Here is a 19,193-nt window from a genome sequence, read left to right as displayed (position 1 = left end):
GGCGCCCCCCTTCCATCATAGATCCAACGAATTGTATTGTATTTCTGTGCATAGATCATGCATGTACCATTGCCTACGGTACGACAGGTGGTGGCGCCATTTTCAAAAAACTTCTGCGTCTTGTTCGTGAAGAGGAACCCCGAGGAACAGAAGTTTTAGAAGCAATTTATCAGTTTTTTTTACGAGTATCAGTTTAACCGAAGTAAGTTAAGGGTATAGGCAGTGTATTTCTGTATACTATTCATGTCTATTTCAAGGCAGACCTTTTTTAGTCCGGGAAATTTTTGGAGTCCGATTCAGCTCGCGCTCAGGAGGATTCATGAATTACAGAATGTTGTGTGCAGTCCCACCTATCGATTGTCATGTATGCAAAAAAGGGGAAAAATGAAAAGGGCAGATTTTATATTTATCCATTCCTTTTCTTTTTTTTTATTTGGCAATAATTCATGATTGACTATTTTTGCACACACTATGAAAAGTAAGGTAACAATTTTCTGTAGTATTATTATTTTTATCATTTATTTTCTTTTATATTCATTTGTTTTATTATTAATTAAATTTTAATTTAAAAAAAAATTGAAACAAAAAACTGAGGAATAATATATCAAACAATAGGGGAATTACTTCCCGAAAATGATAAGGTTGTTGATCGAAGATCTATGAGATATTGTATAAAAGAAAAACAAAAATCTGAAATAAAATATGAAAAAAAAAATCATCTAAAATTACATCCAAGCAAATTTATTGCACACAGCTTATTGCTATGGCGGTGTTTACACTTTTTTTGTTAAAAAACAGGTGTTTTAAAACACCGTTTAAAACGTGCCAACCCTGGTGAGAGGCACTCATTCAATGAACAAGGTTATGATAATTGATATAACCTTGTTCTCAGTTATATCTCCATGTGTGGCAAAATAAGGGTGGCAATGTTTGGCTAATTTTCTCTTTTTGTTTGGGGCAAATGCTTGATGTTTTTACACTGACAGTTTCCATTACACCTATTATTCATACAACTTGGCTCTTATTTAAATTTAAATGCTTGATGTTAAATGCTTGATGTTTGATGCTTGATGTTTGTTCACTGCTACCACCCTGCCTGTGGGGAATCTACAGGTAGGACTATGGTATGCCAATGTTGTCCAGAGCACACACTTTAAAAAGTCATTAAAATATCACTTTTGTGACCAAAATTACTAATTTCCGTACAGTTGCAATTTATTTTTCATTAGTAACTTGGGAATAATTTTTGTATTCACCAGAGTGCTCAAAAACTTGAATTTTGGGCATATTTTTGTGTACGCCCTCTATTGGTGGAAAGTTATATGGCAAGAAAATTTTCTTTTTTTGATCTCTATTTTTAATTTAGAAAAAAATGATTAAAGTATCAAATTTAAATAAGAGCCAAGTTGTATGCATAATAGGTGTAATGGAAACTGTCAGTGTAAAAACATCAAGCATTTGCCCCAAACAAAAAGAGAAAATTAGCCAAACATTGCCACCCTTATTTTGCCACACATGGAGATATAACTGAGAACAAGGTTATATCATAACCTTGTTCAATGAATGAGTGGTGAGAGGTTAGTATCATTAGTATAACCTCGCACACAGAACCACATGTGGCAGTGGATTTCTAACTAACTTTTGGGTCGCGCTTGTACATGTCATTGGCAATGTGACAAAGATGTATGATGTCACTTGTGAACAACTCTCCCCATTACTTCAGTATATATTTCACTTAAATTGCCTCTAGCTTTTATCACATCTACCAGTAGATCATGTGTTCTTTCTATTGGAGGGCATGCAATACAGATTTTTAAAGAATACATCATGGATAAAGAGTTTGTATCACCAAGCATGATAAGAAAAAGCAAAAAGAGATATTTTGGTCTTTTTTTCACTCACACAACATGCGAGGTTAGTAATACCTACTAAGCTTTTTCGGTATTGATATTTTCAATACCGGTATTACTAATAGCTTCAATACCGGTATACCGACTAATACCGACTAAATTCCCAATTTATTGTGCAAACAGTGACCAATGTTTGTTTAGCCCTGATATGGCCTCGGATAAAGAGGGGATGCTTGTGGTCAGCCGAGGAATGCTCAGCATGGTCCATTCTCAATGACAAAAACTTTCTCTTTCTTTACCAAAAGTTATACGATCATCTCCCCAACAAGAGCTGTGAATTACCTGTGCATGTGTGCAAAATTATCTCAGCAAGCAGATGGTACGAAATCAATAAGTCAAGTTGCCAAATGTTACACCGCACAAACTAGGCCCGTTTCGGGTACACGTGTACACGTGTACACGCACGGTCAAGTCAGTGCACGTGTACTAAATTCCATCACCGTGTACACGGTAGCGTCTGCATAAAGCTTGCATGGGGCTACAAAGTCAGTGAACAAGCTCACAGCCTCACATTAAATCTTAGTTCTCAGACACTGCACATGTTTTAAATACTAATATGTCAATATATTTCAATTAATCCAGAGTGAGTTCACTTCCAAAATCGCCAAGTTAATCCACATTCTTTCTGGAGACTCACGTTTTTGTACCACGAAATGGGTCTGCTCCGGTCTCGAAAGCTCGAAAGCGTTGCTCAATCACACTCAGAGTCAATTTGAGAATCACCAATTGCGATAGCGATCATCGCTTCAACTTACGTGTTATACGCTCGCACACATGTGCTACAAGCCTACAAACAAACGCTCTTCAAATTGGCAACATAATAATGAAAATCAATCGATAACTTCAGTTACACTTATTCTGCAGCGATCTGTGCATGCATGTACGGTACAGTATACAAAATGCGCATCCAACGAGCGTCGGCGCTAGCTAGGGCCCTGCACTGATTTTCTTTTGCATTCTTTATTAATTTAATGCGCTGCTAAGCCGAGTAAACTTTTAATTTGCACCAATTTTTGTGGATTGTAACTTCAAACTTATCAGGTAAGCTTTAAAACCGTGACTTAGGCTATATAGACCCCTTTTTTATGACATGTTGATGCGGGTCCGTGTCGACATGAAAACAGAACTCGCTCACAGTGTTTACAACGTGTACACATGTACACGACCGAAAAACACGCCGTGTACACGTGCATCAAAAATGGACTTTCAAAACGGGCCTAGCACAAACTCACTGCTACATGTACTTACTTTGCTAAACGTGTGTACATGCCCTAACTTCCAAGCACCAAAATTCCCTGCTAAAACTGTCAAGGATATATGCGTGATTTTCCCTTCACCGATCTGGCCCCACTCATTCACATTCAGATTCGCCCCTTTTGTTTACCACTCACATCAACACGTGTTCGTCGAAGGTTCAAAGTTTGTTGACCTCAAATTTTGACGTCTCGTAAATAACTTTTCTTATAAATGTCCATTGTGTTGACCCCCCCCTCTTGTGAATCTCCACGTTGTCTAAAAGTAAAACCCTCCCCCTAAACTTCTTATCCCCTGGCTGCCTCTTTCTCACTCATTTTTCTTGCTTTTGTTTTTCTTTATCTCCCCAGCCCCTTAATTCTTCACTCTCTCTTTCCCATCGGCCCATTCTCTCCCCGTCACCACCCCTCTCTTACCACGAACAATCAACATCCTCCTCTTCTCCGAATCTCGATCTTCCCCTCTTTTTTGTCAATTTCATCTTTCACACATGCCAAATTTTAGTTGATCAACATCTTATCACGCCACGAGACCATCATAAATTTAAATTACAATCAATCCAATAGTTTATTTTATTTTATTCATGACCGCACATGCACAAAACGGATACAACACCCATCACAAATCACACAAATATTCTCAGCCACTTTCTTCCATTTACGATCACTTCACAGATCAAAATAAACAAAGAGGGATGGCGTAACATTTTTTTCCTGTTAATGTTATCAACATTTTCTGTCTTTTTTTATTTTCATATTTAATTTATTTATTCATTAATGTATTATTTTTTTCTTCATGTATTTATTTATTATTATTATTATATTTTTTTTGGGGGGGTCAGACGATTTTTGTAGCAGGCTTATAGTATAAAAGTAAACTTGTCATAATTGAAACAAGTCAAGAGCAGTCCAGAAAAAAACATTGCATAAAGAAAAAAAAGTGTTAATCCCTGTGGTTTGTCTGTCAATGCACAGCACCCCCCCCCCAAAAAAAAAAAAAACTCAGTGGACATTCCCATTGATACAAGTTAAGAGCAGTCCGAGAAAAAAAAAACTTGCATAAAGAAAAAACAAGTGTTAATCCCTGTGGTTTGTCTGTCAACGCCCCAAGCCAAGGTTGATACTTTGTTGAAGCCCGCAATACACCACGTGGTCAAAAGGCAGGCTAGGGAGTGTTTCAAAAAGAGTTTTGTCAGTGATTTTGTTTGTGTAGAGGGATGTTACAAGCTAGGAAACCCTCGCATGTGATTGGCGGAAAGCAAATCTGTTGTTGAAACCACTGAAAAAAACTCTTCATGAAATGCTCTCCGTCTCGGTCGACTTCGTTGTTTACTGTAGCTGTGTACACGAGTGCATGGAGCTGAGCCGACATGCACCCCAGTATCAGTAGCGGTGGGGCCGAGGCCTCATGCAGCGGCTAACGGAGTTCAGACAGTAGTTAAGGGGCGATGTATTCATTTCGAGGTTAGATTATTGGATTCTGATTTCATTAAATACATTGAGAGAGCCAAAGAACTTATTGTTTTGGCTTAATTTTACTGTAAAAATACCCATAAACGACAATACAGAAGAAAATACCGGTATGATATTTTCAACTTTTGGTATGACGGTATTTCGGTATTGAAATTTCAACAGCGGTATCCATACCGGTATGACTTTCATACCGAACGGTATTACTAATACCGGTATATCAAAAAGCTTAATACCTACCTCGCACAACGCATGTGATTTCATAGTGGACTTTGACGTTTTCATTCATCACACGAATGTGAGGGAATGAAACACGCCAAACCTTTCAGTATTTCTCCGCTATGGTATTTTTTATTGAATGATTTAAGTTTGTTTTAAAAAGGAATTGGAAATTATTTATAAAAGTGTTTTTATCGCTTACCTCCAAGTCTCAACCGTTCGATCCGTCCTTAATTATCCTTGATACTGCGGTGGAAAGTATGCAAACAACAATCGAAAAGCAATTTTTCCTATCGAACATTCTCGATTCAAGTCGTCAGCGCATAATAGGAAATTGTACCAAAAATCAACAGATTGCATCTCATGTATATACTTATTGGTAAAGTACGCCATCTTTTGACAAGATGATGATGAAAGTGGATTGAAGACAAAAATAAAGAATAGAACATTACATTTTAATAAACGGAAAATGTTTCGAGGTGTCGCACCTCATCCTCAGCCTGAAAATTATTAACAGAGTCATTGGTATTTATACAGTTGGGATGTCAAGTAAAAATTTCAAGAATGTAGTTACACAGGATTACAAGGAATGCAATTGTTGAATGGAATGAAGTAAAAAGTTACAAAGTCTATGGATTTATCAGATAGGGGTGGGTTTAAATTAAATGGATAACATTATTTGGTAATTGTACACCTGTTGGTTTAGTTGAGGTTGTTTCCATTTGATGAAAAGCCCTTCTTTTATTTTTAGTTGAAAATCTGTTTGAGCAGTATCGAGAATTTTGAAACAGTGGGTATTGCATTCTAACAAGCATTGGGGTGACGATTGCAAGTGTCTCCAGACATGGGAGTTTTTGTCCTTCCCCAGGTGCTCCTGTACTCGTGTCTTATAATGACGCTTGGTTTGACCAATATAGCGAGCTTTACATCTCGCACATGTAAATTGATATATGACACGAGCACGGAGCTCCTGGGGAATGGAGTCTTTCACAGAAAGTAAACAACTGAGCTTGAAAGATGAGAAAGAAAGAGTAATATGAAGATCTTGGCAATATTGTTTAACCATAATGTTGATTCTCTTTTCAAGTTCCTTTGATGCTTTACCAATATATGGTAACTTAAAAAATCTTGTAGTCTTTTTCTCCTGACCATTGTTTGGGTTTGGGATGTTTTGAATGTATTGGTTCAATACCCTTTCGATTAATCAACCTGGGTACATGTTTCTGTTCAATACTTCTTTCAAATTCTCAATACAAGTATCAAAGAGATGAGAGTGACTGCAAATTTTGTAAGCCCTATCTATCAGTGTTCTAATCAATCCAGTTTTGTATTTGTAACAAGTGAAGCTAAAAAAATTTGTATACAACCCAGTGTAATTCTTCTTATGAAAAACTGAAGTAGTATAAACATCTGTGCTATTGTTGATTAAAATATCTAAAAAGGGCAACTGTCCACGTTCTTCCTTTTCAACAGTGAAATTTATATTGGATGCCTGGAGTTCAAATAGTCATGAAAGGTTTGAACCTCATCTTCATTGTTAAAAATACAAAACACATCGTCTACATATCTGCGATAGAATGGAACATTGGGTCCTTCAAACTCTTCCAACCATTTCTTTTCATGATGACCCATAAATAGGTTTGCCAGTGTAGGGGCAAGAGGAGAGCCCATAGCAACTCCATCAACCTGGTCATACATTTCACCATTGAATAGGAAATGGGTCTGTTTGATAGCATATTTGAACAATTCAATCAGTTCATCTTTACTAAAACATACATCATTGTTATACTTCAGAATAGTATCAGCAGCAAGTTCAATAGTCTCATCTAAAGGAATATTTGTGAATAAACTAGTGACATCAAATGACACTAAAAACTAAAAAAGTGGATTGAACGAGCAAGAAAATAATGCTGATCGCCTAGAATGCAGCTAGCAGTACAAGTTGCAAAACCGTAAACAAACGGTAGGCACTTAAGAACCAAGTTTGAAAGGACACTCCTAAAATTACGTCACTCTCGCCGATGAATATTCATTAGATCGTGGTCGTGCATGTTCAATACAAACTCTCTGCATGCATGCACTCAGTGTGTATTGAACACGCACGACCACGATCTAATGAATATTCATCGGCGAGAGTGACGTAAGTTTACGAGTATCCTTTCAAACTTGGTTCTTAAGTGCCTACGTACCGGCTTGTGAATAATATCGTGCGCCCTCTTTAGGCAAAAATTGATATCCATGCTGAGCAGGAATGCTCTTATTTTATTAAAAAAAAGAGCAAAGAGAAGTCAACAAACGATCCATATGGTTCGGTAAGTGTCATAGCACAATTAGAATTCTTAGCTATGATGTAAGTCATAGTTATTTTAGTAAAAAAGTGTGAAAGATTTGCGTGTACCTGGTGCATATGAATCCTTCACACACGAGATGATTTGAAACCATGGGTGGGTTTTTTTATACAATTTAGTCCATCAAAGCAAAAGTTGTTCACATGTTACATCACACATCCTTGTCGCATTGCCAATGGAAGGATCTCCATGGCATTAGTGATTGCAATATTCAAATGCTCATTACTTTCTAATTATTTGTACAATTTTTCTCAAACTTTCTTTGTTCTTATTCTTTGATTTTTCTGCTTTGACACAGCCTACGCGTTCCAAAGGTTTATTCCCCTTTAACAGTTAAGCTTCTGGCATCCACAACACACGAGTTCCAAATAACTAAATCTTAACATTTTAGTTAGGACAAAAAAAAATAAACCAAACACCATTTCTACTAAAAATCATTACTTTAATATATTCTTTATTAGCATTACAATGCATTATCACAGACATTGCTCAAAACTCACCTCAGAATTTCCTAAATAGTGAAAAATATTTAAAGGCTTAAATAGTCTACTCCATAAAATGTGCCTGGAAATGCATGTAGCATATTGGCCCATCCCCAAAGGTGATACTGTGTGGGCCAGTGGCTAGAAATTGGCATTTTACAGTCTTTATGCTGACCTAGGCTGTTTGAGCCTAGGCCTACGTGAGGAGCTGTGGAAACATGTCACGTTGATAATCAACTTGGCTGCCAGAAAATGTGAAGATGTCGCTACTTTTAACTACAATGTTCGATCAAAATATCGAAGGAAAATTTGAGGTCAATTCACCTATTGTCTTTTTGGACACATGTCTACAGCACAAATCTAGTGCCATTGCCTACCCTACTTAAATGGCTTGATTTTTCTGTGCGTGGTGCCGACGGCATGTAATGAACCCTTGAGTGGGTGCCGATTGATGTAGAGAACATTGAAATGACTGCTAAAGCAAGCTACATCACCGAGCTGGATTAATACAGATAATATTAACAAGGATAGGACAACAAGAATTTAGTCTTAGAAAGTCTTGTCTTGGTCTTGGAAAAGAAATCAAGAAATAGAATAATAGATCAATGTTTGTTCTTGGTGTTTTAATTTTCTTATTTCTCCTCCAGTAAATGTTAAAGGACAAGTCCACCCCAACAAAAACTTGATTTGAATAAAAAGAGAAAAATTCAAGCATAACACTGAAAATTTCATCAAAATCGGATGTAAAATAAGAAAGTTATGGCATTTTAAAGTTTCGCTTATTTTCAACAAAATAGTTGTATGAACGAGCCAGTTACATCCAAATGAGAGAGTTGATGACATCACTCACTATTTCTTTTGTATTTTATTATATGAAATATGAAATATTTTGATTTTCTCGTCATTGTCATGTGAAATGAAGTTTCATTCCTCCCAGAACACGTGGAATTCCATTATTTTAGCATTTTGTGCTTCAGGCAAGGAGGTCCTAATCATCAAATTCGTAAAAATTGAAATACATGTATTGTATAATTCAAACAATAAAAGGCAAAAGAAATAGTGAGTGACGTCATCGACTCTCTCATTTGGATGTAACTGGCTCATTCATGTAACTATTTTGTTAAAAATAAGCGAAAATTTGAAATGTCATAACTTTCTTATTTTACATTTGACTTTGATGAAATTTGCAGCATTGTGCTTGTCTGATTTTTCTCTATTGATTCAAATCAACATTTTTCTGAGGTGGACTTGACCTTTAAAAATGAGGTCCCTCAAGTCTGCGCAGTCCCCCTTGTCTGCGCACACACTTATTTTCATGATTCAAGTAAGAAGATATGCAACAACCACAAACTTTGCACATGCAATACGTAGATGTTCTTTGAAAAAAAATATGGTGGAAAAATAATGAATTTCGGGCATTTCATGTGATGGCATGGCCTAAAAAATGCAGCCTTTTCTCATCAAAATCCCTGAATCATGCGTAAATTGAAAGGGTGTGCAGACATCGGGCACCATATTTTTGTTCAATCTGAAAATGACTGGCCAAGGTTGTTTCCAAGAAAATCATATAGAGTCTAGATCTATTTCTCTTAAATTTTTATGAGATTTTTGGCACACTTACAAGATTCAGCTGAAAGTTTTTGTGAAAAAAAATTATGTTTAATCTGAAGTCAAATTTTAGATGCGCAGACATGGCCCTCTTAAGTTCGAGGAGCCAGTCCAAAATTTGGGATTGTCCTGGGAAACAGATATTCCAATAAAGTGAGACATATTGTATCTTGAGTTATTGAAGTTGTCATTGTTTATGAGGACATTGTTTTTCACTCCCCCTCAGCACAATCGACCATCTTAGACAGCAGTTATGGGTATTCCGTATTGAGAGTGCTAAAGATACATTTCAGTGGACATTGACCTCTATTCCCCCCCCCCCCCCCCCCGTTTTCTCTCTATTTTTATGACTTGTGGTCTTCCAATAATCTTGTTATGAAACCTTATTTGTTTACATTGACTAGTGCACTTGATTGGTGTCGGCACTTTACAGGTGAATGAACTTTCCTTGATTTCTTATTTGGAGAAATTTTTGAAAACTGAAACGGACAGTCCCTCAGATTTTCTGTTTTGTGCAATGAAACGTTCAAAATTGCCAAACCGGTAGAGATGCACATGAAATGCGTTTGCATGTGTGCCGAGCTCAATAGAAAGGAATTTCCCCACCCCAATGCAGCGCATATGCTACAAAACACTTTGTTTCCCATGCGTGAAGCCTGAAATTGTTTTCTTTGGTTTTCAGTACACCATGCTCATTGGTGAAACATAGTTCAAGATAAAGAATGAAGCACTCAATTAAGGGTGGAGCTGCATCTCTCCTGGAGAAGTCAAGGAGTTATACAAGGGGACAGAATTTTACATCAGATGGTAGAGGAAACTTGAAGAAATCTCAACAGGAACAAAAACAACCAAGCAGAAACCCTGAAGATGAAGACATTGCTGTAAGTAATGTGTGAACCGGGAAGGAGGGTGGAGATGTTTCACATGATTTATTTTAGACTTAAAATTACACTTTTGCAAAAATTGCACTTTTTAGTGCACAATTGCACTAAAATAATTACAGTTGTATGGTGTAAAAACACAACAGCACATTGGTTCATGCCCAACAGACATGCTCTATTTTGAACGTATTTGTTATGGTACTGTGGGTTCAATTTTGATGTGAGCTAGGAAGCCAAGTGTATAAAGAAAAGACTGATATTCTTAATAAAACATTTAGTGAGATTTCATTCTTACACAGACACACTCCAGACCTCTTCGTAATTTGTGTTGTTACTGATAATTGGAATTAATATTATTTCTTATCTACCCTTCACGATGGTAACAACATATTATGGCAATGAATCTAAAGCAAACCTCAATGAGCAAACTACTTCCTCATTTTTTGCCCAATTCTCATGGGTTTGGGTGTGAAGATGTAAGGTACTGTTATGTCTTCTATGTAGTAATAACCTTCTGAGGAGTAATGATGCTTACATGCAGTCATAACCTTCTGCGATATTTATATTTTTCATTTGCTTTTTTTATAGAGGTTATGATTTTTTCATTCCTTTTGTTTATATAATAGGCCTACCTGTCCCAGCTTTCAAAGAAGACATCAGGGAAAAAGAAAAATGTAGATGACATCAGCTCTGGGTTGAGTGATTTGAGTCTTTCTGATGAAGTGAAGACATCTAATACAATGAAATTCATGAAAAAGTCAAGGTAAGTACATATCCGACCATTCTTGAATTGGAATGCAGAATAATTTTGTAAAAGGAGAAAAATAAAAAAAACGTGGGGGGGGGAAATGGGTCTAGGAATAAGAAAGATTGTGCCGTTGAAAAATGAGATCATGAAGACACGCTAATCACAATTTGGAAATCTGCAGTGAAGATTGTGACAAGTGATAGGGACATCTCTCTCAGCTGTTTTGTACTTAAAGGAAGACATTCTCCTAAGCACCATTTCCCTAGAAACTGTATAGAAAAATATAGAATAGGGGCAAATTCAGTGTGTAATAGGTGTGGCATTCAGAGAGAAATTTGTACATCATAGCATCACACTTGTGACTGTAATGGATATGATATGAAGCTATGCTTTTTTTTACTCCTTTACTTGTTCAAATGTCTTCCAGAAGTCAGATCCACTTATGGCTGTATTCTCAAGCAGGAAGTTGTTAAGCCTTTTTTATTTACTTTTCTAATCCTTAACATTTCATCATTGACATAAACATGGGGAATCCAGAGAGCTTCTGTAAGATCCAACGTTTTGCTGCTGAAAGATGAAAGATGCGGCTTTTTGCTTGTAATCTCCAAAGATTTGTTATTTAACCACATTTATTCTGTTTTCCTTGAAGCAGCTCGTCGAGCACAGCACTATTTGGTTCCTCTCAAAGAGCACAGAGTATTCAACCATCAGTGAGGAAGGAGTCGGGAACCATCTCAGGGAAGAAGACCAAGAGCTTTACATCTAGTGCCCTTCAACGAGCTTCAAAACTAAGTGCAAAGATAACCTCTAGGCACATGAATCTAGACAGCGATGATTCATCGGAAGACCGATCTGACAAATACCACCAAGAGCGTGACTTCACTCGCAATACCCCAAGCCCTCCTGTGTCTGAGCCGAAACCTGACAAGTTTAGATTCTTGAAAAAGCCACCAAGTAAAGCCCAAGAGCCTGTACAGGATAAAGAGTCTAAACAAGCAAATCCTCCTGACTATGACTCTGATGAACTTTATGCTCCTAATAATGCAAGAGATACTAGGATGAATTCCACCGTGCCCTTGACATCTACGCCAGCTACAAAGACACAACGAAGGAGCAATACAAGTAGTCGGAATGTTTACAGTAAGATAATGGCTGAGCTTGATACCGATGAAGAGAGTATTGACTATTTGCTAGGAGACACCAACCTATCCCCCTCTTTGATCAAGGTAATATACATGAATAGAGCATCATTTGAAAAAAACATGTATTATCAGCACCTTCTTAATTATTATCATTTTTATTATTATTATTGTTGTTATTATTATTATTGTTGTCATTATTTTACATTATTATTATTAATATATTATTATTATTATTGTTTACTTAATTATTATTATGTATACGTATGTATGTATAAATGCCTCTAAATTGTCAGTCCAAAACTGAGATAAAAAGGATTCATATACTTAGGCCTACTTGTAAATCATATAAAAACAAGCGTCGCAAAAAGGGGGTAATTTGAAACAGTTTTTTCAATATGATTTCTTGGAAAATATTAATGCCTTAGAGAAATTACAAGTCAGACGGAATACAAACATGTGCCTGGGACATTATACTGCGATTGTCACAATCAGATATGGGTATCCTATAGTTTCTTACACCTTTTCTCATCTTGACTTGTATCTTTAATAATGTTATTGCAATGTTGTGAGATGAAAATTTGATAAATCTGTTGTGTTTCTTGTACAGGAAGTGGAGCATTCTGATAGAATTTCTGATCAAGTATCAGACAATGATGTATCTGCACAGAAGATCTCAGATAATGGTATGCACAAATACTATACATATATTTTTTTCTTTTCAATTTTAGTTTAAATTATTTCCAAAATTCAATAAAAATGGACAGTAAATCATATACAATTGAGAATAAAAAACCACTGCAGATATTATATACAACCAGAATCAAGTGAACCAGGTACAGAACATATTTATTCCTATACTAATTAGGAAAATTTAAAGGGGCACCAACATTTCCAAGGCAAACAAGAGGAGCATTGAGGCCAGGCATCAGGGCATACACAGCTTGGTTCTTTGTGGTCTTGGATTATTACATTGTATATTTAGGGTAAATAAAAAGGGGGAATGTTTGATATTTAAATCTGTCAAAGTCAACACTTCTGCTGTACCAAAAGGCCTAATGCATGCTAGGTTAACAGGGGTTTTCCTCTACTTTAATAATTGATCTGTTCCCAGTATTTTTCATAATTTGAATCCATTCTGTGTACTCGTACAATGCCCAAACAGGTTACCTAGAAGGAGATATGGATGTTGTCTCTGCAGATGAATCTATCGTTGAGTCGATAGGAGAGGATATAGGTCTTACACTGGACGGACTACAGACCATCGATGACCTACTACCACCAAGTGCCATACATTCCCCAGTCTCATCCATTCATCATGATATACCATCTCATCACACAGACACTGAGAGCATTAGAAGTAGGAGTCCTTCACCAGTTGAGGATTCTGTAGCTTCGAATCATGATGATGCGTCATATCGCTCCAGGACTGCTGATAATTCTTACAGTTCGGTTGCATCGTACAGCTCAGCAAGCTTCCTCTCAGAAACAAAGTCACATTCTTTTCATTCAAGGAGTAGCCATAGTTACAGCAGGAGTACCAGCACAAGATCCAAGAAATCAGATTCCAGCGTCAGAACCATCACATCGGCCAGGTCTGATTCTTACTCACATGACTTTGACACCCTATCTAATACTGAGGATAAAACTACATCTGATGATAAAACTCTAACTGATGATGAAACAATTTCTAGTGATTTTTCCAGTGCTTCCACTATGAGAAGTCATTCCAAAAGGATTCGACCAATCAGTGGACAGGATGTAGGAGTTCAAACTTCAGGTTCTTTGCATTCCATCAACCATCATTGGCTCAATGGTATGAAATTTCTTTATAGTGTATATCAGTTTCATACAGTATGAATATCTTTCATAAATCTCTGTCAACCACACTACCTTCTTACATTTTTTCATTATTTCAGCAACAAAGATCTACATGCTCTCTTCGTTATGCAGCTGCTCCTTCCTATGTCATTCCAAAACCGAGAAGACAGGCCAGTGTCAACTCCTTTCAATCTGTTGCAGGATTATTTATTCGTTAAAATGCCTGTGCACCAAGAAAGGGGCAGCTGGGCAAATGCCAGTGTAATAATGACAACAACCCCTTGCACACTCTGCATTATTGTTGCAGTACTTTAGTATTGTTAGTAGTAGTAGTAGTAGTAGTAGTTAGTAGTAGTAGTAGTAGTAGTAGTAGTAGTAGTAGTAGTAGTAGTAGTAGTAGTAGTAGTAGTAGTAGTAGTAGTAGTAGTAGTAGTAGTAGTAGTAGTAGTAGTAGTAGTAGTAGTAGTAGTAGTAGTAGTAGTAGTAGTAGTAGTAGTAGTAGTAGTAGTAGTAGTAGTAGTAGTAGTAGTAGTAGTAGTAGTAGTAGTAGTAGTAGTAGTAGTAGTAGTAGTAGTAGTAGTAGTAGTAGTAGTAGTAGTAGTAGTAGTAGTAGTAGTAGTAGTAGTAGTAGTAGTAGTAGTAGTAGTAGTAGTAGTATGAATCATTGAATTGATGACATTTTCACGCAGGTTCAAAGGTCACCGATTAAAAAGGTCAACTATAATAATGGCTCAATAATAGATCCAGTAACAAATTTACATGTAAACTTGATCCATGTATTCATTTTATAAGGTACTGTACTCTGAACATTTTTTTATTCTCATTTCATTATTGTCTTTATTTTGTAATTTGACACCCCTTTAGATTATAATTTCCAGACACCAAGTTACTTTAATCTTCTCAGTGCCAACAATAAGGACACAGTTTCGCATCATGTTGATCCATCAGTTTTGCAAAGTAAGTCTTTTGATTATCAACTTTTTCAACAACTGCAAAGTTGCCCCCACCTTACATAGAATAGACCATGCTGCAAAATTCACTTTGTACTATGATTATCACACAAATAATGCACAAGTGAGTATATTAACTTGACAATGTATTGCTCGCAAGTGTATTTGCAGTAGTGCATTTTTAGTTGTGAATGCCCTTCCATCTCTGTGCATTATTTGAATTATTTAACAATATGCAATCGCAGTAACAGGAGGAAGAAAGTCTCTTGTAATTTCTATGTTAAAGGTAAAAGAAAGTAGTTGCTGCAAACAATTATTTCATGAGAAAATCTGTTCAATTGCCACCATATCACACACACACCCGCACACACCCTCTCTCTCTCTCTCACGCATATATATAGTACTGGTATATTAATATAATTTTATCTTAGTAAAATCATGAAATCTTAGCTCAAAACCGATTTTCCTGATGATCACTAACACAGAAAAGCATATGTGGGACAGTTTATTAATATTGCTTGGAAAAATACCAGATATTGGAGGAAATTCTTTGCTTATTTTGCTCATTTCTCAGCAATTATGCATTTTCATCCAGAGCTATTCGGCACATATTTCTGTATTTATATATACAAACACTTGGGTGGTAATTTTATTGGATTCTCTTTGAACTAATATTGAGATTGTTACCACAACTGGTACAATGTATGTTATGTCATATCATATGTTTTTTTTCTTCCTGTATTATTTTGTTACACAGCGCTGAGCACATTTGACTCTACTTCACTGATGCTGCATACAAACCTGTTAGCTCAAGTCAGACAAACACAGCTAGCCATCACCAATACCATGAGACAACACCAAGCCTTCCTTGATTCATTACAAGAAGATTACTCCTACACAACATTGGAAAATACAAAATCAGTAAGTTGTGGATCGATACCTCTGCTTTGGAAACTAATTGTTTATTCCATCAAGTCTTCAATATACCTTCCAGATCAGGCACAGACCTGGTTTTCCTAGAATTATGTACATGTGTTGAATTTCTGGGCCAGGTCCCTATATCATTAAGCTTAGCGATTGATTGTGGACTGATTTTTGCAATTGATCATACACAATCAAACATAGAAGTTAGCCTTATGATCAATCATTAAGCTCTATGATACAGGGTCCAGGTATGTATAGTCTTTGCCTTTCTTAACAGCTCCTGTAAATCTTTCAAGGAAATTTAGTGGCAAATGAGTGCAACATTTTAACAAAGAATATAAAGAGCATTTTCTGAACTTCGTTTAGGTTTAGAGGGACATGATCATGATTTTTTCCTTACATTAATGTTTTTGAAAATTGACTGGAAAAGCTGGAGAGTGTAGTCCATTTTAGTGTTTTATTCTGTTTGTAGAAAGTATAATGTTTTTCGTATCATTTTATAAAGCCTGAAATAGCCTTCCAGAGTACTATTTTGCATTCAGCTTAATGTAGGTTTGGCCACCTTGATACCCCTATCGGTTGAGATATTGAGGTAAATGAGTGACAAATAAGAATCCCCTGGAGCTAGGGGTATTTAGTGTCCTCTGGCTATATTTGTCCCTCTTTTCCCATTTCCGTTGTTGGCAAGTATTTATGGTCTTTATAATCATATGCTTTCAGGCAGTTTTATTAGCAAAGTATAAAAAGGACATGATGTGAAAATTAAGCCTGTGCAATGGTATAAAATGATCAAGTTTTCTGTATGTCTGACCCTCATTTTGTTCTACTTTTACTTGACTTAATGACCTACTCATGCCATCCACTTTAGGGACATTACACCTGTCCATATGAAGTGCAAAGTAAAGACAAATCATTTCAAATTCTTATTTCATCATTCCTGTAATGTCTTTTTCGTTCTATCTCTCAGTACATCAAGAAGCAGAAGAAGAGAAGGAGGAAAGTTAAAAGAAAGACATCTTTTGATGGAGAGGAAACCCTTACTTAATAACTACTGGATTTACCTCTGTGAACTGCATGTTGATGCCGGTGACACTATGTTCAGGTTTTCCAGATATTCTCTTTGCAATAACTTGACTATTTTGCTGGTTTCTGCAAGTTCAACTTAGCATAACTTTTTTCATCTCATGAATTTGTATAATTTTACATAACGCCATGCCAAACAGACCCGACAAACACACCATTATAATTATTATTATGATGATCTAATTAGATTTTGAGACAATGGAAAAGGATAGTCTTTTCATTGGCTCTTCTATGCATGATGAAGTACATTTAATAGTAATCTAATTTTATGTTGGGTCATAATAGCAGAAGGTCAAAGGTCACAAAAATCAAGCAGGCGTTATACTGAAAATTTCGCCAAACTTCAAAGAATCATATATGATATGCATTTCATGAAGAAATTTGTTGCTTTTTTTTCCAGTTTTACTTTAAAATGAAATGCAAATATGGAAGTCTGTGTATGCAAATGAAAGAGCCCCTAACATCACTCATCCACTCTTATTCATGTTTTATTCATTCGAATTTCAAATTTGCTTTACATGGATGTCATATTCTTATCAACTCGGCCCACGGTCCGAGTTGTCCCGACCCCTCTCATAGTACGCATGTACTTCTTTTAGCACTGCAATTCTGCATCAGAGAGTTCATTTCGTCATTATCCTTAACTCCAGGGAAGGTAGAAGGATGGGTATCTTAAAGATAATCTTCGAACTATGAGGCATTTTCTCTGACAAAGGAGGATATTTCCTGGTGTCTTGTTTGGTCGACATACTTCGGGATACTGTACGATACAGATATTTTGCGAATCGCTACCCATCATTTTAGCGTGTTGTTAATTTCACGCTTGAAACCCAGTCAGAGCCTTAACGATTACTCTCACGTAAAGCAACTCAGTCATCCCATATCTATGCGTAAGTCTAAGACTAAAATAACTTGCTGAAAATGTTTCCAAAGGAAAATACCATTAAACTTAAAATCTATACCCTCCCCTCATGAAAAGAAAATGACAGAACATAAAATTATTGAATCTACAGGACTTTGGGTTAGAAACAATGGCGATGACGATGTACTATTTATGGTATTATCCATAAATAATTCCCAAGTTTTAAAACTACTTAATGAAGTACAGGTACGAATATAGTGAATGAAAATTTGCATAGGAATAGAAATTACTAGGTAGTAGTAGTACGTCCGACGTGCTTTATCACATACACACACACAATGCGCACAAATTAGACAGTATGCATATGGTATAGTAACATGGTAAATAAACGCTCACTCGCGCTGGGTTACTTCATGCTCATTGGCTGAATGTCAATTGAGCGCAAAATAGGTTCGGGTCAATGATTGATCATAGTAGTAGTAGTTGTTGAACTTGTATGGGCGAGAGTAAACTAGGTAAGGTTCATTATGTGATCATACTGGTTCGCCAAACTTTGCACACTCCGGCGAGTGTAAAGTTCTAGTACTAGTAGATAAGGGTTCAACTCTTGATCATAATGGTTCGCCAAAATTGGCAATTGCGATGTTGTGTGTGCATTAGTAGATTATAGGAAACAATTGGCTTCACTTTGCATTTGCGCCACGCCTTTAATAATTAAATCCAAACTACTGATAGTAATGTGAGGATTAAAATGGGATGAATTAACAAATATATTTTAAAAATATATTTATAGACCCCCTAGTGTCAGTTTAATACTGTAGACTATAACTGGATTAAAACAATATATAAATATTGTTACAAATATATTTAAACAAATATAAAAATCGATAGGCTATATGAAAATATATTTTCCACCATTATAAATATATCAAAATTATTTCAACATTACCTGTGAACAATGTTCTTGGAAGTCGTTTTCCCCCAATGTAGACGAGATCCGTACCTCAATATGTTTATTTTGTCCAGTTGAAGTTCTCTCCGATCGTGTGCTTCTGCTTGCCTTCAAATTCAATCACCAGTAGGCCTATTCTTGTAATTATTACTGTTGTTTTCCTCACATGCTTGCTGTTGTCGTTAAAGACATTGTCATTTTTTTCCCTTATAATAAAGACATATATATGCTTTTTCAGATATATCTCATGAACTATACTTTGGGATTATAACATTTTTGAAAGCCATCCTTTGCTCATATACCAGTGCCTACATCGTAAAGACGAGAAAGAAGGATTTATTGTGATGTTAGTCACATACTCACACCTTCACACAGTTGCAGATCCAGGAGTGGGAGGCACCTGGAGAAAAAAAATGTGACTTTTTTAAACTGGGTTTGGGCTCTTTTTCATAAAGACAACGAAAATGCTACAGAGCCAGAGTTGAGTTTTCCTGATGTTTTGAATATTTTATAGGTATCTTCTTTCCTAAGAAAATAAAAAAT

General features: G+C 36.2%; 1 protein-coding gene across 2 annotated transcripts; it reads left to right on the top strand.

Moving 5' to 3' along the window:
* Nucleotides 1–85: 85 nt before the first annotated feature.
* Nucleotides 86–17,610, top strand: LOC121424105. Of its 2 annotated transcripts, none has more exons than XM_041619703.1 (9): nt 86–202; nt 9,973–10,171; nt 10,798–10,934; nt 11,572–12,145; nt 12,669–12,744; nt 13,224–13,874; nt 14,744–14,836; nt 15,587–15,750; nt 16,721–17,610. In XM_041619703.1, exons 2-9 carry the CDS (start codon nt 10,013–10,015, stop codon nt 16,796–16,798), a joined length of 1,932 nt encoding a protein of 643 aa, XP_041475637.1. In that variant the 5' UTR covers nt 86–202; nt 9,973–10,012; the 3' UTR covers nt 16,799–17,610. The 2 variants fall into 2 exon arrangements, with proteins under 2 accessions (XP_041475637.1, XP_041475636.1); XM_041619702.1 differs by having other exon boundaries at nt 11,569–12,145.
* Nucleotides 17,611–19,193: the final 1,583 nt, after the last annotated feature.

Source organism: Lytechinus variegatus, chromosome 11 (genome assembly GCF_018143015.1).
Source record: "Lytechinus variegatus isolate NC3 chromosome 11, Lvar_3.0, whole genome shotgun sequence".
Taxonomy (NCBI): domain Eukaryota; kingdom Metazoa; phylum Echinodermata; class Echinoidea; order Temnopleuroida; family Toxopneustidae; genus Lytechinus; species Lytechinus variegatus.
This window is presented reverse-complemented; position numbering and strand designations above follow the sequence as displayed.